The sequence below is a fragment of the Sinohyriopsis cumingii genome, chromosome 10, assembly GCF_028554795.1.
Source record: "Sinohyriopsis cumingii isolate HCF-2022 chromosome 10, ASM2855479v2, whole genome shotgun sequence".
NCBI lineage: Eukaryota > Metazoa > Mollusca > Bivalvia > Unionida > Unionidae > Sinohyriopsis > Sinohyriopsis cumingii.
Window position 1 is genome coordinate 121978084 of NC_142970.1, and position 25814 is coordinate 122003897.

Genomic DNA, 25814 nt, shown 5'->3' on the forward strand with positions numbered 1-25814 from the left:
CTAATCCTAGTACAAAGTAAGAAATATCATGTTACTGTATTATGTGTTTGTGCTAAAAAAATATGTGATATGCCTTCCTTTATTGGACTATCACCCACCCACCCCACATTGTAACAACCAGGATCAATGTCTTACAATGCAGATCCTGAGTGGGTTCGAGACTCCGATTCGGCCAATGTGGGTATGTGAGAAAGCTTGCCAGTAGCGTTTCGTGGGTTGGTGGTTCTTTCTGGGATTTTCCTGGGTTCTTCCTCCACCATTAATACTGGCCGCCATGTATAGCCTATCCTGTACTGAAAAATGGCATTAAACACTACAACAACAACAACAATGTAGAACTATCAACTACCCAACCCATATTGTAACTATCAGGGTCGGTGTCTTACATTATAGGACTATCACCCACCCAACCCAAATTGTAACAATCAGGGCCAGTGTCTTACATTACAGGATTATCACCCACCCAACCCACATTGTAACTATCAGGGTCTGTGTCTTACATTGTAGGACTACCACCCACCCAACCCACATTGTAACTATCAGGGTCTGTGTCTTACATTGTATGATTGAGAGTCCAATTATTATAATGTTAGTCTTTGAACTGTTAGTTATATTTTATTTCATTACATGTCATTGGAATGTAACATTATATGTTGGACTTGACCTTGTCAGAAATTGAGTTCATTTCTGCTCCACTCAAACTGACTTTTTATTATTGTATTCTGTGTAAACAACTAATACATAGCTACATTATTCTCTCTGTGTATGGTTTGAAATCAGTATTATTATTAATAGAAGTAAATATGTTTACAGTATTTGGGTCTAGGTTTTAGAATTTCTTAAGTGAATTACATATAACCGATGTTATGGTTTTTATTTTTGTAAACATCAGGATCATTCTAGAAGGTTATTTTTCAATGGACAGTTTTTTTTTTATTATATAGAAAATGCTAATTGTCATCTCAGGTCAAGTAGAGAATTATATAATCTTGTAACTGAGAAGATTTGGGGATTAGTGTTTTAAGATCTTGCATCTGTAGGTTATATTGTATGATGTAACCAGCAGTTTTGGACTGGAATCTATTTGATCCAAATTAATGAATTTAAGTGATTATTTTTTTCTGGAAATACAAAGGCAATCTGATACAAATCTTGGATAGAGACATTCACTGGAATTTATTGTCTATTCAAACCTGGAATTATATTACATGTACTGTGATTCAACCAAAGACTGTTGAGACGTCATCACTTTATAAGCAACCACAGACACCTCATCGTCTTCAGTTTTTTGTATTTATTCTGAACTTTTACTGAATTTTATTCAGGACTTTAAATGTCCTATGCATGCTGCTTCTAGATGGAGGTAGCATATCCATGTTAACTATAATCAGTTTTGCTTTTATATCAAATATGCCTACTTCCAGAAAACCCATTTGATTGCAGTTTGTGGTGTGGCAGAGTTTGGTCCTGGCTTCCTTGTCTTCACTGCCTTATACAGCTTACATTAAAGTGCTAGAAGGTCACACATTACACAATTTAGTATTATTTTCCAGGAGACCCCCATACTGTCACCTTTGTAATCTGCATTTCAGGGTCGTTGCTATAGGAGATGCGTGGTGATAATACTTTAAAGATGTATTTATTCATTATTTAATATTCTCATTCCTCATTCTCTTGTCTTTTTCAGGTATGACTTCGTACCAGGAACAGGTCACTGCAGTTGACATTACTACTAGGAAGAATTTAGCTTCACTCATTCAGGCAACCATCCTGGACTGTGGGGTAAAACAGGCAGTGGGTGAGTCACAATTGCAAACAGTAATGCCATTATTCCAAGGAGAATTACCTCCCTGGAATTGTTTTGGTTTCTTCGCTGTTATAAGTACCTGTATCAGATTCTAGCAGATTCTAATTGTTAGTAGTGACACCAGAACATTATTCCCAGCATTCTGGATATTTGATACCAGAGACTGTCAACAGAAGAATACGTGAATACACCCTCCTCCAACCACAGGCATTAAAGTGGACACCATGTGGGTCCATATAGATACTCCGAAAACCAGAAAATTGGCAAAAGTTAATTATACTACTAGTTTCTTTAGCTCAAGCAAGCTCAAAATTGATCAAACGAGTCCTACGCCCATACTGTGAGCAAGAAATCCATCGAGGTCTGAAATGGGGAAGCATTCCCCCCCCCAACCAAAATACGTGTCATTCCGACACACAAATTGACGACATAACTAAAGTAACTCAGCTACAATTAATTTGGATCCAGATATCCTATATCGTTCTCTCCCAACTGTATAAAAATAACATCTGGAAAGGGCACCAACCTTGTGGCCCTCTGTAAAAAATCACGAACACGGGCCCCCGGGCACCCATCCATAGTTACTGTAAGATCTCCCGACTGATGGCATAATGCTGGAAACCAAGTGCAATGTGACAACCTAGCAATGAAGTTATGTCCAACTATGTGTAAATGCATAATGAATATCTCAATACAAAGTTTTCCGCCTAAATAAACCCGAAATACAGATCATGTAATTGAAATACTATACCCCCCCCCCACCAAATATACTAAACTAGGTAAATACTGTCAATCCTCGCTGGACAGCTCCAGCTCCAGACCAACATAACAAAAGTGGCCCCATGGGGACTCCCTAGACTGAAATTTTCCTATCCCTTTTGGACATTTCTCTTATAACAGAATAAACAATTTTATAGTGATGTGGGGCCCAAGACAGAGAGTGTAAATAAAGTTTCTGTCTTGGGTCTTCCATCACTGAAGAAATTTTTTTCAAAATTTCCCAAAATCCGATATTTTAAATACTACTCCCCCTCCTACCAGCATAACACATAAATGAATGTTACGAATTACGAGAATGTAAATGTGATGTGATGTGATTTTGATTTTTAACGTAGCTTTAACAATTTTTCAGTCATATCGCTACGATGTCTGCAATGTGGCAGTTTATAGTAATGTCTAGCACTGGGGCATCATGCCGCAGACATGAAGCATGATGTCCCACCCAGTCACATTATCCTGACACCAGGCCGACCAGTCCTAACACTAACCTCTTAATGCTGAGCGCCAAGCGAGGCAGCTGTTAGTACCATTTTTTAAGTCTCTGGTATGACTCGGCCGGGGATCGAACCCACGACCTCCCGCATCCAAGGCAGACACTCTAACCACTAGGCCACCGGAGCGGTCGAGAATGTAAATAAGTGTTGCAATAATAAAGGAAAATCACAAAGCAACAGAAACAAACAAAATTTTGATTAAAAAGAGTGCTAAGGAACAAACAAATAAAACTTAAAATATACAGCATCAAACCACAATAACCTCCCCCCCTTTCTATATATGCCATGGCATATATATTACAGACTTAATGCATACGCTCACTATACAAAACAAAACAAAACAAAAAGACACTTATTATTTTTGGGAAGTTAGGTAGAAAATAACTCTCAGAAATTTGACCAAGCTAAGCCATCCAAACAAACAACAACAAACATCACAAAAAAAAAAAAACTTTATTAGACACAAGACTCTGGCAAAGTCACTATAACACTAAACATTTTACTGGGAACAGGGAGGAAAATTAGCCCAGGGTTAAATAGCCTTTGGGGTAAGAGTACGACCCTTGTTCTGAAGCTGTTTTGTTAGAAATCAGGCCCAATGTCAGCACGGACAAAGGGAAGAAAGCACATCAATCAGTTTCCTAGGGATAATTGAAACTCAAAAGATTTGATGAACGAAAGAAAGATCAACCCTGTTAAAAAACATTACTGTATTATTGTTTTCAAAACATCAACACAGATTTTTTTGGGAAGACAAGGAAACATATAGCATACACACTTTTAGAAAACCATGGTGTCACTTCAAGTACTCTAACCAGCCATATATGCTGGGATGGGGCCATGGAGTGTCAACAAAACTAAAACAAGAGCAGAGTGATAGAGCAGGCAGTTTTTAGCTGGGCTTGGTACTGTAATGAACACTGGTTTTATAGTTTATGTGAAGATTTTAGCTTTATTTTACATAAAGTTGTAGGACCCTTACTTGGTGTTTGTGTGTCCTTTGAACCCGAATGTAACATTTTAGTGGCAGCGGTACGGATTCCAAAAATCCTGTGTGAAATTTTTGGAATTTTTCAATACGTTGGAATTGTGTTTGACAATTCTGAAAGCTGTGAATTTGTGATATTAGCAGTGACTGGTTGTATAACAGAGCTGTTGATGCTAAGTGCAAAGTGTGTATCACTGTAACTAGTGTACATGTGTAAGCCCAGAAACTCGTAGATAATTAAAGCCAGACCAGTGGCTGTGAATACAGTGATAGAAATTACAGTACGTACATATAATTTGTCATTATGTCGGTTGCTGATGATGTCGAAGTTAAGGGAGCAATGGTTGCTTCAGGACGACCACGAAGGAATGTGGCAGCCCAGAATTTGATGGAATTTACAGATAATGAAATTGTGGAGTATGAAGAGGAACTTAACCTCGAGCACATGCAGCCACCCAAGGAAATAAAGCGAAAGACTAGCGCAAAGAAAAATGAAAGAGAATTTGAATTAAGACAGAAGGGGTTTGAATGGGAAATGGAAAGAGAGAAATTAAGATTAGAAATGAAGCGTTTGGAAATTGAGTTAGAAAGAGTAAAACATCAAGAAAACACGACTAAAAAAACATCTTCAATGCCATTTAAAGTAAAGCTACATGCATATGACCATGAACGAGGAGAGGATATTGTGACTTTCCTAGCAGAGTTTGAATCAGTTGCAAAGCATGCTAAGTGGTCTGATGAGTTGAAAGTATTACAGCTATGAACTCTTTTGACAAGTGAGGCTAGATATGTTGCAACTCAAGCTTGTGGCGATTACCTGGAACTCAGGAAAAGACTGACTGATCACTTTGGAAGGAGACCGCATGAACATTTCACGGCACTGTTGAGCATGAAGAAGGAAAGCACTGAGATGTATCGTGGTCTGATGGCCAGGACTGATCAGAACATAAAGCGTTTCTTGGAGGATCGTGACCCAGTTATTTGTCTGTGTGAGGAATTTTTCTTGAAAGCCTTGCCACAAGACCAAGCACAGTGGATTAGGAGGAACAAGGGCTTTAGTCCAGTCATAGAGGCTGCAGAAGATTATATTCCCACCAATTTACAACAGCAATGGCAGAAGAATAAGTTTTGTCAAAATATAAATATAAATAGTAACAAGATGAATAGGCAGAACTTACAACAGCAAGCAGAACTAACATCGACAAATGACCAGTCCAAACAGAAGAATAGGCAGGTTATCAATGCAAGCAATGGGGACATATTGCAAGGTATTGTCCAACAGATGACATGAAACATCGTGGCAATCCAGCAACTTGTTTTGTTAAGCCAGCAATTGGTGAAAGGTTTATTTCAGAAACGGGATGTGTGAATGGGTGCGAGATCATGTTTGTGAAGGACACTGGATCATGTATGACCTTGATAAGAGAAGATCTTGTTCATGAGAGTTGCAAGCTGGAGGGGCACAAGGTTACGTTATATACAGCAGTGGGTCAGTCATTTACCGCACAGTTGGCTGTGGTAAATATCAACACTACGTATTATAAGAGACCAACGCAAGTGGGTCTTGTTTCCAATTTAGCCACTGAAGCCCTATTGGGGATGGATATACTTAGCATGAAAGGGTCATTTGTTGTTACAAGGTCGATGTTAAAAGGACTCGACGATGAGAGGACTGTGGAAAATACTGACCGATGTGAGGATGAAGGTAAGAATGACGTTGTCAACAACATCATAGAGACAGAAGATCCTGATCAGCGTGATGACATTGAAGTTGACAAACTTTCAGCAATGAATGCGGACATGTCGAAACTTCAGATTGTGGATATTTCACTGCAGAGTATTATAGAGAAGTCCTTTGCTTCTTGTGAAGAGGTTGAGGAAGAGCCAATGGCATTCTTCTGGGAGAATGATCTTTTGTGACGGAAATGGCAATCTACTGATGGTTCACATAGAGGGAAGCAAACAGTTGTACCAGCAGGATTACGAAAAATGGTAATGGAGCTGGCACATGATCGACCCCTTGCAGGTCACCTGGGTTTGGAGAAAACAAAAGAGAAGATTCTCCAATTGTTCTTTTGGCCTAGAATGTTTTCCGATGTAAAAAGATATTGTGCATCGTGTCATGAATGCCAGATGACAGCGAAACGGACTGCAGGTGAGAAAGCACCAATGGTTTGCCCACCAGTGATAACAGAACCGTTCTGAAAAATTGTGATGGATATTGTAGGACCATTATCTAGAACAAAGTCGGGACATAAATACATTCTGACGGTGGTTGATGATGCAACGAGGTATCCCGAAGCTTTTCCTTTGAAGGATATGGAGGCAACGAGTGTAGCTAGAGCATTGATTGAACTGTTTAGCCGTGCTGGTTTTCCAAGGGTCATCTTAACAGACAAAGGGACCAACTTAACTAGCACCCTATTGAAAATATTGTATGAGCTAGTGGGTATCCATGGAGTTACAACAACGCCTTATCACCCACAAGCGAATGGAAAGGTAGAAAGTTTTAACGGGACGTTTAAGTCAATGTTGCGTAAGTTCTGTACAGACAACAAGAATGAATGGGATGAGATGTTGCCGTTTTTGTTGTTTGCATACTGTGAAGTCCCACATGAGGAAACTGGATTTGCACCCTTTGAGATGTTGTATGGTTGGCCAGTTAGTGGGCCAATGCAGATTTTACAAGGCTTGTTTACGGGAGAGGAAGATGTAAAGAAGTCCACTGTGGAGCATGTTGTGAAAATGCATGAGAAGTTGGCTGACATCAGGGCTCTTGTCAAAAATAATCTGTTGGATTGCCAAAAGAAAATCAAGGCACTGTATGATCGTCACACGAAAACACGAGAATTTAGTCCAGGAGTTTAAGTCCTCATTCTCTTGCCATCAAGTTCGTCCAAGATGAAGGCACAATGGCAGGGACCTTATCGTGTGGCCCGAAAGGTAAACAATGTTAACTACCAGGTATCTGTAAATGGTAGGCGCGGTACATTAACCTATCATCTAAACTTACTGCGTGGATACAAGCATGCTGTGCTGCTGGCGACGAAGGCAGATGAGTACGATGGTGTGGATATTGACTTTCCTCCAAGAGCAGGTGAAGGTGATGCTGGCGTTAAGCTGGGGTAAACTTAACAAAAGAGCAATGAGATGATATTAGAAATCTTTGCAACAAAATTTCAGGATGTTCTAACAACTAGGCCTGGTTGAACAAACATCTAACTCACAGTATAAAGACAACTTCGGAGACACCAATTAAACAACGGCCATATAGAATACCTTTCGCACAACGGAAAGAGGTAAAAGCAATATTGGATGAAATGCTAGAGTAAGGCTTCAATCAGTCCATGGAGTTCACCTTGTGTATTAGTTGACAAAAAGGATGGAACTCTTCAGCTATGTGTAGATTACCACAAGCTTAATAATATCACCGTATTCGATGCGTATCCAGTCCCACAAATGGACGATCTATTTGAGAAGATTGGTTATGGAAGTTACTTGAGTCAGATAGATCTAACTAAGGGTTACTGACATGTTCCTGTAGCTGAAGAATAGAGGCAAAAGTCTGCATTTGTGACTCCACTTTGGCTCTATGAAGTTAACGTTATGCCTTTCGGTATGAAAGCTGCACCCGCCAGTTTCGCCTGACTCATCAACGTATTGGTGTCTGGACTATAAAATGTCGCAGCATATTTTGACAATATCATTGTGTCAAGCAAAACTTGGTCAGAACATATAGATAATCTGTGTGCCTTGCTGCAATGTATACGGGAAGATGGAGCAGCTGAGATCGAATGCCTCAGGCATATCATTGGAGGAGGAAAAATTAAGACAGATGACAATAAAATTAAAGCAATGTGTGAGTTTCCATTACCCACAATGAAAAAGGGGATACACTCATTTCTTGGAATGGTTGGATACTACAGAAAATTCCTTAAGAACTTTGCCAAAGAAGCAGTACCATTAACCTCCATGACACAGAAAGGAAGACCAAATATTGTTGTATGGACTGAAGATGCCATCCTATCATTTCAAATCCTGAAGGATGCTCTTACTAAGACCTCTGTCCTTATTGCACCGGATTTCAGCAGGGAATTCATTGTGCAGACAGATGCTAGTGACATAGCAATTGGTGCTGTGCTAAGCCAGACAATGGATGGTGAAGAACATGAGGTGGCCTATCTAAGCCGGAAGCTGCTGCCACAAGAGCAGAAATATACAGCTATCGAGAAGGAATCTCTTGCGATCATGTGGGCGCTTGATTCGTTCAGGTATTACCTGTCAGGGACAACATTTGAAATCATAACTGACCACAACCCATTGACATTGTTAAATCAAATGCAAAGCAAGAATCAGCGTCTACTTAGATTGTGTTTGGCACTCCAGCCATACAACTTCATTATAAAGCACAGGAGCGGGAAAACAACATGGGAATGCAGACAGACTATAGCGCATGAAACTGAAGTGTGTAGGAATAAAATGACAAGAAAGATACTGGTGTGATTAGTACACTCCAAGGGCACTGAAACACCTGGAATAGCTCAGGATTCCTGGACTTTTCGAACTTCATTGTGTTCTGTTTGGAATCATAAGGAATTTATGAGAATATAGACCATTTTGTTGGATTTTCCTATTAGATGGTCACTGATGGAATTCATGACTGCTACAGAAGTTAATAGTAGTGACTCTAAGCTTTATGCATTTTGGAACATCATGTTGTAATTCATGATTAAAAGACTGGAACAAATATGGAACATTGGATCTGTTTAACACAGATCATTCTTAGTAAGCTTTATACAAGTTTTATCATTTTACTGATGTACCAAGCCAGCAAGTATTTTTTATAAAAAAAATTATATCGAAAACATAAAGTTTCTTCTTAAGAAGGGAGGTGTTATAAGTGCCTGTATCAAATTCTAGCAGATTATAATTGTTAGTAGTGACACCAGAACACTGTTCCCAGCATTCTGGATATTTGATACCAGAGACTGTCAACAGGTTCAGTGCTGTTGTTGATCTTCCCAAGGCTATCTGAGCCTGGATAAGGCACAAATGTTAATTTAATTAGGATCCCTCCTCTCTAATCCTTACTAAAACAAGAGCAGAGTAATAGAGCAAGCAGTTTTTAGCTGGGCTTGGTACTGTAATGAACACTGGTTTTCTAGTTTATGTGAAGATTTTAGCTTTCTTTTACATAAAGTTGTAGGATGCTTACTTGGTGTTTGTGTGTCCTTTGAACCTGAATGTAACATTCGCATATGGTCACCTTCCATCATTCAGTACTACCATCTGCCCCATCATAATTTGATCTACCAATATGACAGGGCTGGAATGCCCCCATCATAAATTAATACATGTATATAAATCTGACAGGGCTAGAATGCCCCCATCATATTTAATATATAGATCTGACAGGGCTGGAATGCCCCCATCATAATTAATATATAAATCTGACAGGGCTAGAATGCCCCCATTAAATTTAATATATAAATCTAACAAGACTAGAATGCCCCAATCAAAATTTGATCTTCCAGTATGACAAGGCTGGAAAGCCCCCATCATAATTAATATATAAATCTGACAAGGCTGGAATGCCCCCATCTTAATTTGATCTTTCAATATGACATGGCTATCACTATGCAGACTGTTACTATTGTCCAATGGAATTGTATTTCACAGTCATGAAGTTGTTACACTGTGCTTATGGGAGTAGGGTGTTGGTTTTTAAACATTAAGGTGATTTGTGACTTGTCTAGAAATCATACCATCAAAAGTAATTATTACGTACATTTGTTTGGGCTTTTGAAAAACAACATGTTAGGTGGCGTGTTCATTTTTGGAAACGTAAATAATGCTGTGTGTGGATAAATCATACTGGTTCATTTAATATTTGGCAAAGTGTTTATTATTAATTTTATTTTATCACGGAAGGGGTAGGGGTTGACCATGTACTGTTTATGTGTGATGGTATGGTTCTGACGGGATGTGGTACATAGTCTATAGGCATATGAATGGGTATTAGAAATGCAGGCCATGCATTGTAAATGTGTTGTGACATATTATGGTACATAGTCCAAAGGTGTTTGGGGTTAGTTAACTTCTCAGAGGTACAGTATGTTTAATTTTCCAGTCAGCATTCCCAGGACAAGCTGACAAGCCTGACTTGTAGTGTGTAAATCCCTGACAGGAACTGGCAAAGAAGAATTCTCTATGGAGAAAAATGGAACATCATGTTGTAATTCATGATTAAAAGACTGGAACAAAAGTGGAACATTGAATCTGTTTAACACAGATCATTCTGACTTAAGGTGGAACAAAAGTGGAACATTGTTTAACACAGATCATTCTGACTTAAGGTGGAACAAAAATGGAACATTGGATCTGTTTAACACAGATCATTCTGACTTCAGGTGGAACAAAAGTGGAATATTGAATCTGTTTAACACAGATCATTCTGACTTAAGGTGGAACAAAAGTGGGACATTGTTTGACACAGATCATTCTGACTTCAGGTGGAACAAAAGTGAAACATTGGATCTGTTTAAACACAGATCATTCTGACGTAAGGTGGAACAAAAGTGGGACATTGTTTAACACAGATCATTCTGACTTCAGGTGGAACAAAAGTGAAACATTGGATCTGTTTAAACACAGATCATTCTGACATAAGGTGGAAAAAAGTGCAACACTGAATCTGTTTAACATGGATCATTCTGACTTAAGGTGGAACAAGAATGGAACATTGGATCTGTTTAACACAGATCATTCTGACTTAAGGTGGAACAAACGTGGAACATTGAATCTGTTTAACACAGAAGATCATTCTGACTTAAGGTGGAACAAAAGTGGAACATTGGATTTGTTTAACACAGATCATTCTGACTTCAGGTGGAACAAAAGTGGAACACTGAATCTGTTTAACACACATCATTCTGACTTAAGGTGGAACAAAAGTGGAACATTGTTTAACACAGATCATTCTGACTTAAGGTGGAACAAAAGTGGAACATTGTTTAACATGGATCATTCTGACTTCAGGTAGAACAAAAATGGAACATTGGATCTGTTTAACACAGATCATTCTGACTTCAGCTGCAACCAGTGCATATTGTATTCTGTTTTGGTCACTCTAGTGGTAATGTTTCAAATAACTTGGAACAAACTTATTTTGAACTTGTTTAACAGACTTGATATCATTTTGTTTGATATAATGATGTAATAAAATGTGTGTTGTTTTCTATAATTTCTCTGGATAGGTATTTTAACAAACACTTGGAACTTTGTTTTGTGGTTACAACTAGAACAAGACTGGTACTTTAAAAACTACCAAGAGAGGATGCACAAAGGATGGCATGTAACAAAGTTGTAGTTGAGGTTAATATGCATGATACGTGTGAATAGGAAGGAGTTTAGTTGACTGCATGGCTTGTTTGAAGGGTGATTTTGAACACATTATGCTGTACATCAAGTGATGGTGCTGTTTGGTATAGGTCATAAAAGTCATGTAGTTGGCTGCACATATGATATCATTTTATAATTGCATAAAGAAGACTGTGACAGAAGCAGAAGTGAAAGAAAGATGTAGTTACAGAAGGGACAGGTAACTATTGTCTCTGTTGCCTTGGAACTGTGTAGGGATAGGTAACTATACTGTGTTGGAAGTGTAGGGATAGGTAACTAGTACCAATGTTGTCTTGGAAGTGTGGAGATAGGTAACTATACTGTGTTGGAAGTGTAAGGATAGGTAACTATTACCAATGTTGTCTTGGAAGTGTAGGGACAGGTGACTATACTGTGTTGGAAGTGTAAGGATAGGTAACTATTAACCAGTGTTGTCTTGGAAGGGTGGGGATAGGTAACTATACTGTGTTGGAAGTGTAAGGATATGTAAATATGCTGAATTGGAAGTGTGGAGATATGTAACTATTACCAATGTTTATTGGAAGTGTAGGGACAGGTGACTATACTGTGTTGGAAGTGTAAGGATAGGTAACTATTAACCAGTGTTGTCTTGGAAGTATGGGGATAGGTAACTATACTGTGTTGAAGTGTAGGAATAGGTAACTATGCTGTGTTTAAGTGTAGGGATAGGTAACTATTATTACTGTGTTAGAAGTGCAAGTATAGGTAACTATTGCCAATGTTGTCTTGGCAGTGTGTTGAAAGGTAAATATTAACCATTTTGCCTTGGAAATGTAGGGATAGGTAACTATGCTGTGTTGGAAGTGTAGGAATAGGTAACTATGCTGTGTTGGAAGTGTAGGGATAGGTAACTATACTGTGTTAGAAATGTAGGGATAGGTGTCACGTTTACCCCGACCCGGAGTAGCCCCAGTTTGAAACATGTATAATCAAGGTAATTCTGACAAGCCATTGTTTGATGTTAAACATTGCCGCAGGCTACCACTAATCCATTACATAAGATTGCCGTGGCTAAAAGTGGAGAGCCAGACCTAGGAGCTGCGAGGATGCCAGATAGCCAATTATCACCTAGATGTGGAAATGTTTGTCCAGATCAAAATAAGTTGTCTGAAGAAGTGGGAGTATCTTAAATTATTTTCCCTGCAGACAGACAGCCAGGTTGAACTGGCTGCTAAGACGATTGACAGGGCCACAGCACCACCCAATCAAAATCAAGATAGGGGAGAGACCCTGATTTGGGTAGAATAATATATCCACGTCTTCCGGCAAGAATTAGTTCACTAAGAGAGATTGCCAGAGGAGGTTAGCGTAACTCTGAATAGCCATTCGTTATTGGCGGGAATATCTTAGAGCAGGAAATTCTAAGTACAGACAGATTCAAATAAGGTCAGTGAGCCAGTTGTTTGGTCTTTGCATTTACATTTTTAATTGTAGGTCGTATGTATACTTTATTATTACTAGAATCGTAGTACGAATAATTACTTTGTGGTGTCAATATGTTTGCATATTTTGAAGAAATGAGTTGATACTTGTAAAGAATTATATAGCTTGCTAGCCATCGTAAGAGTTAATATTGTAATTCGCTATGTGGGTATTTTATAGTAGACTAACACATGTTTTCATATGATTATAGATTTTGCCATTGTCGAATGTTTGTGTAATGTACAGACATGCGTTTGATTGTTGTCAGATTGTAGTACAATGAGACTAAATATATATGTATATATACTGACATGACGCAATGTATTGATGTCTGTATGACAATTCGCTGATACCGTGTTATTACGCCATTGTTACCCTGCAAGGAGTGTGTGGGAATTTCGATGTGTGTGCATGCGTGACAGAAACCGTGATAGCCTTATCTGATGATTAATTGTTGATCTAGTGTGAGGTGAGATTCGATAAAGCATATGTTAACGCCTTGTGGTTTTTCACAGGAAGCTTTGAGGGACAGACCAGTTACAGTTTGGTCTCGTAGTCTCAGATAGAGAGACAGAGGAAAGGAGAAGAAAGGAGAGAAGTCAGGGCAATGGAAGTCTAGGAGGAAAAGGGGAGAGAAGGGAGGAAGAGGAAATGGGAAGCGGAATTGGAGGAGGAGATAGTCGAGAGGGAAACGGAGTTGAAAGAGGTGTTGGAGGAATGGAAGGAAGAAAGGAATTAGCGGGAAAGAAAGAGATGAGTAGACACAAGGACAGGGGGAAATCGAACTCACACTGTAAATCATGGGATGAATTAGGCCGTCACTTGGTTGAGGGAAAGACGGGTGATTGAGCATTTATCGTTTTAAATTATTGAATTGATTAAATTGTTATTAATTGAATTCATCTTCATGTTCTCTATAATTTAACCGTCGGCATTGCTGACTGGGGGCTCAGAGCTGTAAATCTACTTCGTCACTAATTTAACTTCCTAACCCTATGAGCCAGGGTGGAACTTTCATCATAATTTAACAAATATATATTGGAAGAACCCCATCCCAATGTGTGCAAACGTCAAAGGATAGGTAACTATGCTGTGTTGGAAATGTAGGGATAGGTAACTATGATGTGTTGGAAATGTAGGGATAGGTAACTATACTGTGTTGGAAGTGTAGGGATAGGTAACTATGCTGTGTTGGAAGTGTAGGGATAGGTAACTATGCTGTGTTGGAAGTGTAGGGATAGGTAACGATACTGTGTTTGAAGTGTAGGGATAGGTAAACTATACTGTGTTGGAAGTGTAGGGATGGGTTTCTAGTACCAATGTTGTCTTAGAAGTGTGGATATAAGTAACTATTACCCGTGTTGTCTTGGAAATGTAGGGATAGGTAACTATACTGTGTTGGAAGTGTAGGGATAATAATAATAATAATAATGCTTTATTTATAGAGGGTGACTCATTAGTCAAGAACTATTCTCCCTAGAGGCCCTTTTAAGGAGAGTATAACAATGCACATTATATGAAGATGGCAATAATTACTGTTTATTTTAACATGTTTAGTATTAAAATACTAAATTCCATTATCTGTTACAAACACATACATGCTCATGATATCTTTTCTTAAATACTCTAATATTTTCAGCAGATTTTACATGTAGTGGAAGCTTATTCCACAGAACTGTACCAGAGTATTGAAAACTGTTTTAAATTGCTCTGTTCTTGGTTTTGGTATTAGAAGGTTTCCATGTGATATTGATCTCAACTGGTATTGTGTTGAAAAAGGCCTGAATAAGTCTTGAAGATACTCTGGTGCAGTTCCATGTAGAAATTTATATAAAAGAACTGCCTTGTGAAAATCTATCCTGTCATATATTGTAAACCATTTGAGTTCTGTAAATAATGCTTTTGAGGGATGATCAACAGATGTATCTAAAATTACACGTGCTGCTCGTTTCTGAAGTTTAAAAATCCTGTCAAGCTCAGATTTAGCACAGTTTCCCCATACATTAGAACAATAATCCATTGTTGGAAGAATATATGTCTTGTAGTATAGATTGCGAGTTTCCATAGGTAAATATTTCTTGATTCTGCTGAGAAGGGCAATTTTGGATGACAGTCTTTTACAAAGCTTATCAATATGGTCATTCCATAATAAATTATTATCTACAGACACACCTATAAGCCTTTCATGTTTAACATTTTCTAATGGATGATTATTTATTGCAAGAAATAGTTTTGGGTTCCCTGACTTGTGTAGCTTTTGTGATGTCCCCAAAATCATACATTTTGTTTTACCTTCATTAATTACCATCCTATTTTGTTGTGCCCAGTTTTGGACTCTGATAAGGTCGAGTTTAATCTCATTTGTATAACTTCAGTATCAGAACTAGATGTATACAAGTTTGCATCATCTGCAAGCAAATCTGTGTTTGTGGATTCATTATTTAATGGTGGATCATTGATATAGATAAGGAAGAGGAGAGGGCCCAAAACTGAGCCTTGAGGGACTCCTGAATGAATAGTGAGAGTTTGAGAACTAATATTGCCAATGTTTACTTGTTGAAACCTTTGGTTTAGGTATATCTAAACCAGTTTAAAGAAGGATTGTCAAACCTGTAACATTTCAGCTTTTGAAGCAGAATTTCATGATCAACAAGATCAAAGGCTTTCTTGAAGTCAAGGAAAACAATCCCAGTCATATGTCCATTATCCATATAGGAATGGGTAACTAGTACCAATGTTGTCTTGGAAGTGTGGATATAAGTAACTATTAACCAATGTTGTCTTGGAAATATAGGGATAGGTAACTACTGTGTTGAAAATGTAGGGTTAGGTAACTATACTGTGTTGGAAGTGTAGGGATAGGTAAATATGATGTGTTGGAAGTGTAGGGATAGGTAACTATGCTGTGTTGGAACTGTAGAGATATGTAACTACACCGTGTTGGAAATGTAGAGATAGGTAAACTATACTGTGTTGGGTGTGTGTGTGATTTTGATTTTTTAGCATAGCTTTAACAATTTTTCAGTCATATCGCTACGATGTCTGCAATGTGGCAGTTCATAGTGCTGTCTAGCACTGGGGCATCATGCCGCAGACATGTAGCATGACGTCCCACCCAGTCACATTATCCTGACACCAGGCCGACCAGTCCTAACACTAACCTCTTAATGTTGAACGCCAAGTGAGGCAGCTGTTAGTACCATTTTTTTAAGTCTCTGGTTACGACTCGGCCGGGGATCGAACCCAAGACCTCCTGCATCCGAGGCGGACGCTCTAACCACTAGGCCACCGGAGCGGTTATACTGTGTTGGAAATGTAGGAATAGGTAACTATACTGTGTTGGAAATGTGGGGATAGGTAAACTATACTGTGTTGGAAATGTAGGTATAGGTAACTATACTGTGTTGGAAGTGTAGGGATAGGTAAACTATACTGTGTTGGAAATGTAGGGATAGGTAACTATACTGTGTTGGAAGTGTAGGGATAGGTAACCATGCTGTGTCGGAACTGTAGGGATAGGCAACTATACTATGTTGGAAATGTAGGGAAAGGTAAACTATACTGTGTTGGAAATATAGGGATAGGTAACTATGCTGTGTTGGAACTGTCGGGATAGGTAACTATAATGTGTTGAAAGTGTAGGGATAGGTAACTATGCTGTGTTGAAGTGTAGGGACAGGTAACTATGCTGTGTTGGAAGTGTAGGGACAGGTAAATATTACCTGTGTTGTCTTCAAAGTGTATATATATTCCATAAGGAACACATTGATGAAATAAATCTGAATGAAAGAACTTAACATGCACATAAGCATAACTAATGACAACATGAGGCAAAGATGAAATGAGTATGTATATTAATTATGATGATTTGCATAATTATGCATGTATAGGAGTTTGGTTAGAATACAGTAACTTTATATTACTTCTTCTAATCTGAACTCCCAGGTCCTTTCTGTACTAAGGTTTTCTGGCTAATGGCTTATATGGATAAGTACAGATACCACTCACCATGTAGCTATGTTACAAAGCAGGTTAGCATGCTGCAGAGGATGATTAAAAGCCAAAGAGTGCATAAAGAAGGGGAAAAGCAAAATTTGGAAATTGCGTATTGTTAGTGCAAGTGAAATGATTAATCACTATATAGATGTATTATTATTTTTTCCAAATCTATACAAGAAGTAAACAATTGATAAAAAACAACTACTTCATACCTCTTTGGTACCCCAGTGGCCAAGTTGTCAAAAGAACTTTTCCAGTCCTCTTCATTGCACCTGTCAGTACGGGTTCATGTCATTTGCATGGTCAGTGTGGGTATAAGAGATAGATGCCAGTTGCTTCCCATAGCCCATTTCATGTAAACTTTGGTGAACTTCATAATTTGCTCGGAATCTGGATCATGTGGCGGGTTGTCAGCTGACCGTGATAGTCACTCGATAGTTGGTGGGCAAAATATGGCGGACACTTCAGCATCGTTTATCGAGTCGAAAAATGCATATTCAACAGCGATGCTGCCGCAGATATTGACAAAATTTAATATTGGAACCATCCTGTCTTATTTTCTGGAAAACAGGGCAGATTTCAAACCCATACGAGTGAGTAGCTTTGAGCTGTTTACATCTGGACATGTACATGTAAGTAAGGAAATGGTGTCGAAGTAAACAAATTTAATCCTGACAATCAAAGAGTAAGTTGTTCAAACTATTTCTGTGCATCCGAAACATCACTATAATAAAATGCATTTCATATGAGTTTATCAGATTTGTTTTTCAAAGTCTGGATAATTTACATATAAATTTCAATCATTTAATTAATTTTATTTCTGAAATATTTCTAATCAATGGATGCCATTTTGTTATGTACATGTGCCCACCATCGTTTGATTGGCTGGAGTATAAAGTAACTCGGGAGGTTATTCGGATAATTACGGAGCAACTCGGTTAAATTCGGTATGAAATGGGCTATGGGTTGGTGGTTCCTACTGGGGCTTTTCCGTGTCCTTCATTAAATTATACTGGCTGCCGTATATAGCTTAACTTGTGCTAAGAAATGGAGTTAAACCCAAAACAACACCAACATATGATTTTCTATAATCTTCAGCACTTGATAATAACTATTAATCAGTTACGTTTGCACCTAGGGGCCCCGAGTGGCCGAGTGGTCTAAAGCGCTCACCATTCCCGATCACTGCCATCTCACCTCTGTCTGTGTGGGTTCGAGTCCAAGGCTCGGCTAACGTGGGTATGTGGGAAAGCCTGCCAGTAGCTTCTCATGGGTCGGTTGTTCTTCCCTAGGTTTTCCAGGGTTCTTCCTCCACCAGTTATACTGACAGCCATGTATAGCCTATCTTGTGCTGAAAAATGGCGTTAAACCCTAGAACAACAACAACGTTTTCAGCTTTTAAATCACTTTTACTCATCAATGCCAACTCACTGTCTTCATGGGTTGGAGTGTGTGTTTGTTTTGAATTTTTAATGTAGCTTTTACAATTTTTCAGTCATATCGCTACAATGTCTGCAGTGTAGCAGTTTATAGCGATGACTAGCATTGTGGCTTCATGCCCCAGACATGTAGCATGATGTCCCACCCAGTTACATTATCCTGAAACCAGGCCTATCAGTGTTAACACTAACCTTGTAACGCTGAGTGCCAAGCGAGGCAGCTGTCAGTACCATTTTTATGTCTTTGGTATGCTTGGCCGAGAATCAAACTCATGACTTCCCGCATCTGAGGCAGACACTCTATCCACTAGGTCACTAGAGTGGTCATTCATGGGTTGGAGTCTTGACTTGGCCAATTTGAGTATGTGAGAAAGCTCACCAATAGCTTCAAGTGGGTTGGTGGTTCTTCCAAGGAAACTTACCTGGTTCATCCTGTTCCAAATATACTGACTGCTATGTATAGCCAATCTTGTGCTGAGAAATGTTGCTAAACCCAAAACAAATGGATATGACAATAAATTCAGAAAGAGATGAAACAAAAAACAATGTAACAATGTAACCGGTAGAAAACAAACCAATTCTTCAAGCAGGACAGGAACAAGAAATGAAAAAGAAATGTCTCAGGCAACGCAAAAAATTAACTAACCAAAGGAAAACCTATAACTATAAAAAGCCAAGAAATGAACACAATGTGGAATAACAATCCTACAAGAAAAGATGGAAGGATCGAACTTCCTTATAGCAAGCATTAATGTAAATGGAATACATGATGACAATATAGAGAAAATAAAACAAGAAGTAAAGTGATGTAGTGCTGCTGATATCATTTTATACTAATCATTAACTTCACTATACAGAGAAGGGAAACCCACCATGTTAGGTACAAAACAGTTGCATAGACAAGGGACAGGGGACTTGTGCACCAGAGGAAGTATCAGGTGTTGATACCACACGGCTGTCACATGGCATTCCGTGAAGTTGACATGTTATGGATAGTTAGTGATGTAAATCGGTTAGAAGTTCATAATCTATCATCGGTTCCACACAAGGTACTGATAATTGACTATAATTGGTTACTACGGGCAAATTTAAATTTTTGTAATAGAGTTATATCTTTATTCAAGCATTAAAAATGTTAATAAATGTACATGAGTAATTTATATATATATATATATATATATATATATATATATATATATATATATATATATATACTTTAACCAAATAAAAACATTAAAATTTGGTTTGTTATTTTTGTTCTACAAAATCAACTTTATTGACTTATCAGTTTTATGCAACTAAAAGACTGTTGCAATCCCCCAAACACTTTTATTCATATATGATTTGTCTGTTGTTTAGAGTATAGAAGAGCATGCTTCTCTTGCTTGCCATTATTTAGTAATACTACAATCAAAGCAGTTTAGATTTTAAAAAACCACCAATTAAAAAAAACTTTCAAATTTATTAACTGAACAAATTATCAGTAAAATCATGTCATTATGAAAAGATAGAACATCTAAAGCTAAATTTCTTAAAACTTGATTAAAATGTTATCGACATTAAACAAAATCAAAGGTTTGACTAGTACAGATGTCATTTTTCAGAATACTGATTATTGCACTAACAATGAACCAATAATTCACATTTTACATTTAAACTGAAAAAAACCCAAATAAAGTTTGCATGTATTAACTTGACAGTTTAACAGTAAAGTCATATAATGATTTAATAAATCTAAGACCAGAATTCTTAAGACTAGATCAAAATGTCCATATTAAAAGTTAAACAGAAGGTACAATAAACACATGAATCATTTGTCTTGCTTTTGTTACACCCACACTACCAATAGTCAGAGCTTTTTTTTAAAAATATTATCAGGTCCACATTGTCACAGCTTAAACGAGTTGTCTTCTCTTGTGTTATATTGTTACATGTTAGAAGCCCCCCTCCCTAGATTCAATGACGGATGCCCCTTTGCAAATTAGTCATGGAGCTTCTTTTTGACTATCAATACTTTCTTGTAAATGATAATTTTTGTTTTAATCCTAAGTTAATTTTAAAATATCCATGGCTGTCATACAATCTGTATTTGTTATCTTTTTTAAAAAAAACTTTTGACACGACCCCCAGCTGCCTGTAAAGTACATGTAATCCACGTAGCTTATTATGACTATATCATACCTTTCTTGTACCTAATAATACATGCATGATTTAGTATAAATTAAATTCCACATACCTTTAAATGGCGAGTATTCCTTTTATTTTCTAGTCACTAAATATTCCTTGCAAGATCATTATCGAAGCCCATCAAGAGATATACATTACAACACCAATGTAATTGTTTTTTTGGGGGGGCACCAGACAGATGCCCCCCCTTTCCTAATTACATAAATTATTTATGTGTTTTTGTATTCCCCCAGATATGTTGTAATGTATTATTTAATCGTTTTTGTAACGTGAATTTAGGAGTCAGGGTATTTATTCAATCCCTAGTGTATCTATAGAGGAGTATCTCCGAGAGTGATTTAGATTATCCTCTCGGTTAAACTTCCTCTTTTTCGTTTTCTCTGTGACCTTGCTAGGGTCTCCTACATCCCATGTTTGTTATATGTTTGTGCTATGGGTTATGTATGCTATAATGTGTTTTTGTTGGGATAGCTTGTTGGATCAAATTCTTGTAGTGCATAAGTTTTCCTATTATATTCCGTATTCATATACAACGGAAATTCTTTTTATACGTTTTGAATTTTGAAGAACGGTGATATCCCCTTATTTTTTGAATCTTATTGATTCTTATGTATGTGTTAAATCACCTTTCTTAATAAGATTAGGCTGAGCTCCATGAAGGGTTCACATTTTTTTTAATTATTATGCTTCTCCCCCATGGAACAGGTCTATCTTTTAATTAGAAATATCTCAAAATTGGTTCAATCGTAGAGAGAGAAAAAAAAAAAAATAAAAAAAAAAAAAATAAAAAAAAATTATAAAAAAAAAAAATTTTTTTTTTCCCTAATATTGATTTGAGTTGCAAACCAAAATTCTGATTTTATACATTTCCTTTTTTAAATTTTAGATTAGTTTTAAATTTAAATTTAAGTTTAAAATCCAATTTCAATTCACATAGATTTTTTGTTGCTGTTAGTGATAGAAGAGATAGAAATTCAGTTAAAATTTATTTTTTCAAGAGGGGTTCCTTTCCAGATTCTGCCATGGGCCTGTTCACTTCGCGTAGCGCCATGTGACATAGCCCCATGGCATCATTATCTGTACTTTTCCTCTTGAGGTATTCCCTAGGTTAAAATTTGATTGGGCCACATTTCTTAATATTATTAACAATAAAACTTGAAATTTTATATAAAGTTGCTTTGCTCAAATCACCATCAAGATATAATATACATTGTGGTTTAAATTTACTCTTTAAGTTAATTTCATCAATTATTTTTTTCCTATCAACTTCTGTTTCCTTACAATATAACATTACATGTTTTTTATTGTACATTCCTATTTTACACAGCGGACATTTAGGCGGTACTCCGACCATGTGCCGTCTCGCTGCAACCTCTCCCGTCAACCACGCATCATGCATGTATTTGAAGGCGAGGCTTTTTATTTTTAAAGATCCTAATTGTGACCAGTGCCCCCATGCCTTTTTCCAGTTCACATATAAATTTTCACGTTCAACTTTACTTTGTATATTTTTGGTTATGTCATTCCGAATCCATTTATATGAGAGTTTTTCGTCCTGGTCCCAAAATTCTTTTGTGTCCCTATATTTCATTAATAGATCTCTTATACTCTTATATTTTCTAGGTGTTTCTAAAAGTTTCATTAATTTGTTATTTTTATATATTCCCTCCCTGTTCCGCAAAACGAAACCAAACCAATATATATATATCCCCTCCCATGGTAATTTAGGTTCGTCACTCAGTCGTTTAAATCTATTTAAAATATTTGTAACTTTTAAAATTATGGGGCTTGGTAACCCTATTCCCCCTGATTCTTTCGCCTTGTATAATGTTTCTTTTATAACATAATGTAATTTAAAATCCCATATATATTTAATTATAAGTTTATCTATATTATTTAAAATTATGTTACTTATGTTAGTAGACTTCATAATATAATTCAAGTTTGTATACATATATGTTTTGGCCACCTGTGCCCGTTCCATTAAACATAACGGCATAAGTGCCCAGATACCGATATTTCTTTTTATCTCACCTTCCATTTTTTTTACAGTTTTCCTTTTCTTCATTTTTGCCAAAGTACACACCAAGTGCTTTAACAGTATCTTTAAACATATGGGCTGGTATGCTGGAAAGCCTACCGCGCCAGTTGCCTATCTCTAAAATTTCTGTTTTATCATGATTTATTTTTGACCCCGATGCTCTTCCAAATTTTTCATATTACTTTATAAGGTTCTCAAAGGATTTCGGGTCCTCTAAAAAGTTAGTGCAATCATCTGCATGTTGTAACATTTTCACTTCCTCTTTGATATTTGGAACATTTATACCTTTAATTCCTTTATTTAGTTTTACACTGATACTGAGCATTTCAATTGCTATCACGTATAATAGCATTGATAGTGGGCATCCTTGCCGCACCAATCTTTTAATGTCAAATTGTTCTGTCATGGCTCCGTTATTTTGAACTCTTGAAATTATGTTATTATATAAAATTTTTGTCCATTTCCGGAAAGGTTCTCCGAAGCCAAATTTTTCCAGGACTTTCTGTATATAGTTATGCTCTGTTCTATCAAAGGCTTTTTCTTGATCAAAAAGTACCATAGCAACTTTCTGTCCCTTATTTTGTACATGTTCTAAAATTGCAGTTATACTTAATATGTTATTTTGTATGTCCCTATTTTTGGGCCCACACGTTTGGTTTACATTTATTATTCCACCTATCCCCTTTTTTAGCCTATTGCTTAGGATTCTACTTAATATTTTGTAATCCGTATTAAAGAGGGAGATGGGCCTCCAATTTTTTGATTCTTCCCTATCCCCTTTGCCTTTATATATTAAAATGATGACCCCTTCTTTCATCGTTTCCGACATTTCATTATTTCTTAAAAATATATTGTTATATAACCATTCAAGAATGGGCAACAGCTCTCCGCAAAATGTCATATAGAATTCTGCAGAGAGTCCATCTCCCCCTGGAGATTTTCCCTTATTCATTGTATTTATACTGTCTAAAATTTCTTCTTGTGATATAAAATCATCACATATTTGTTTAAAATTATCATTAATTTTTTCACATGGTATATCTTGTAAGTAATCATCAATTTCATTCTCTGATATTTTTTGAGACGTATACAGTGTTGCATAATAGTTTTTAATATGATCCATAACTTCCTGTTTTTCTATTATTGTTGTTGTTGTTGTTGTTGTTGTGTTGATTTTGACCTTCTCCATAAATTTATCTCCCCCCATTCTTTTCTCTTCTCTTTTATATAGTCCCTCTGCTTTTTTATATATCCCCGTAAATTTCCCTGCCCTAATTTCTCTATCCCTACTTTCTATTTTATTTATTTCTTCCAATCTGTTTTTTAACTTGGTCTCTATATCCTTAGCATTTGTTTTTTGTAGTTGGTATCTGATCGCTTCTCTTTCTGTTTTCAGTTTCCTATTTTTTAAATTACAGTGTTCAATCGCTAGTTTTTTTAGTTTGACTTTAAGTTTTTCCCATTCTAATATTATATCAACATATTCCCTATTCTTAAAATCTTCTATCTCTTTCTTTACCCTTTGTATAAAATCTGTATCTTTTAAAATTGAATTATTTATCATCCATCTTCCATGCCCCCATTTTATTCTATTTTTAAAAATTACAGTCATATTAATAAGTTTATGATCGGATATTTTAAAATCTGTGATATTCGTTTCTTTGTATACATTTTCATCATAGTTGTTACAGTAAAATTTGTCTAAGCGGCTTCCTTTATTTATTTTATAATTATAAGTATATTCTTTCCTTAGTAAGTTCTGTACTCGGTACACATCCGTTAATTTATATTTTTTGATAAAAAAATCCATATCCGGTTTGATCCTAATGTCGTTTGGTGCTAGATCTCCCTCCCTATCTATATTTTCTCCCACCCAGTTAAAATCGCCCCCTATAATTATATTTCCTGTTGCATATTTCTCTATATATTTATTTAAATTCTCTAAGAATAATTTTTTATGTTCCCTATTTGCTGGCATGTATATATTAATTATGTGCACATCCTCTATTGTAATATGTATCATCCTACCGTTAAAAACCTTATCTACTTCTATTCTTTCCCATGTCAAACCTTTTTTATTTTTGATTAAAACTGCCACCCCTCCTTTAACATCTGTGTGTTCGTAATCACTAATTAATAAGATTCCATTTAGGTAACTTTCCATTATTATTTTTATATTGTCTTTAAAACCGTTATGCGTCTCTTGTATTAACAATACATCATAGTTTAGATCTTTAGGGAATTTAAAGATTTTTTCCCTATTTATACCATTTGTATTTATAGACAAGAACTGTAAGTTTTTTCCTTCCATTCTTGTCTCTTCCCAGGGTGTTGCTTATTTTTTCCTTTTTTTTTTATTGTTCTAAATTATTCTATTCTTTTACAAATTATTATGATTTTTGTGTTATAAACTTGTTTGTGAACAGTCTGTAGGAGGGGCACTGGTTTCCCCACCCCCTCTGATGTAATTGTACTATTTTGTGTTTCCCCTGCACTTGTCACTGTTGTTTGAATTGTACTCTCTGACTCTGTGTTCAAAGTTTGTATCGATTCTGTTGTTGATATTACGTTATCTTTCTCCATTTCCGTGTCATTTTCCGTTTCCAGTTCCGATTCGTTTCGCCCCATATCATCTCCCTCACTTTCAATTTCTGAGTCTTCTTCTTCTTGAATTTTCTCTATTTCGGCTTCTGCAGTTTTCTTTCCCTGTTTATTTTTTTTACGTTGTATTGACTTTTCCTGTGGTGATATGGCTTCCGAGTTTCTTTTCGCCCTCTTCCTCTTGGGCATGGGCGTCGATGTCAGGGGGGTATCTGTCTGTGGACTATCTTCTATGTGTATGTTCTCTAGGATGGCAAATCTATTTTGTGTAGTTATCTCTTCTTCATTTAGTACACCCGCTTTTGACGTTTTGTTTGGGCTCAGGTAATTCTCCCACTCCAAAGTCTTGTGCCCATCTATTTTTGTGATTTCTAGCTCGGGTAGAACTTGTATTTCCTCTTCTCTTTCTTTTTCTTTTTCCTCCCTAACCTGTCTTATCAGATTGAGGATCTCTTCCTGTTGCTTTTGTAGTTGTTGTTGTTGTTGTTGTTGTTTTGGCTGCAGGGGTGTGGTTTTCTGCCCTTGTCCTGATGCTTTACTAGCATATGTTTCTTCTTGTTGTTTGGGTCTCTCCATTCCCCCTTGGCAGTCTCTAGGTCCGTGTCCTTTTTGGTGGCACAGGGGGCAAACTCGA

At 36.9% G+C, this 25814-nt stretch overlaps 1 protein-coding gene and 1 long non-coding RNA gene across 2 annotated transcripts in view; both read right to left on the minus strand.

Moving 5' to 3' along the window:
* The window catches only part of LOC149791124 (uncharacterized), a 97115-nt gene extending 77607 nt beyond the window's left edge, over nt 1-19508 (minus strand). Inside the window, exon 1 of the mRNA XM_089973045.1 lies at nt 17125-19508. Within this exon, the coding sequence (XP_089829171.1) occupies nt 17125-17179 (55 nt within the window). The 5' untranslated portion in view covers nt 17180-19508. The remainder of the gene's footprint in view (nt 1-17124) is intronic.
* LOC149791125 (uncharacterized) overlaps nt 1-25814 on the minus strand; it is a 422332-nt gene that overhangs the window by 77607 nt on the left and 318911 nt on the right. The gene's annotated exons all lie outside the window — the stretch shown is intronic.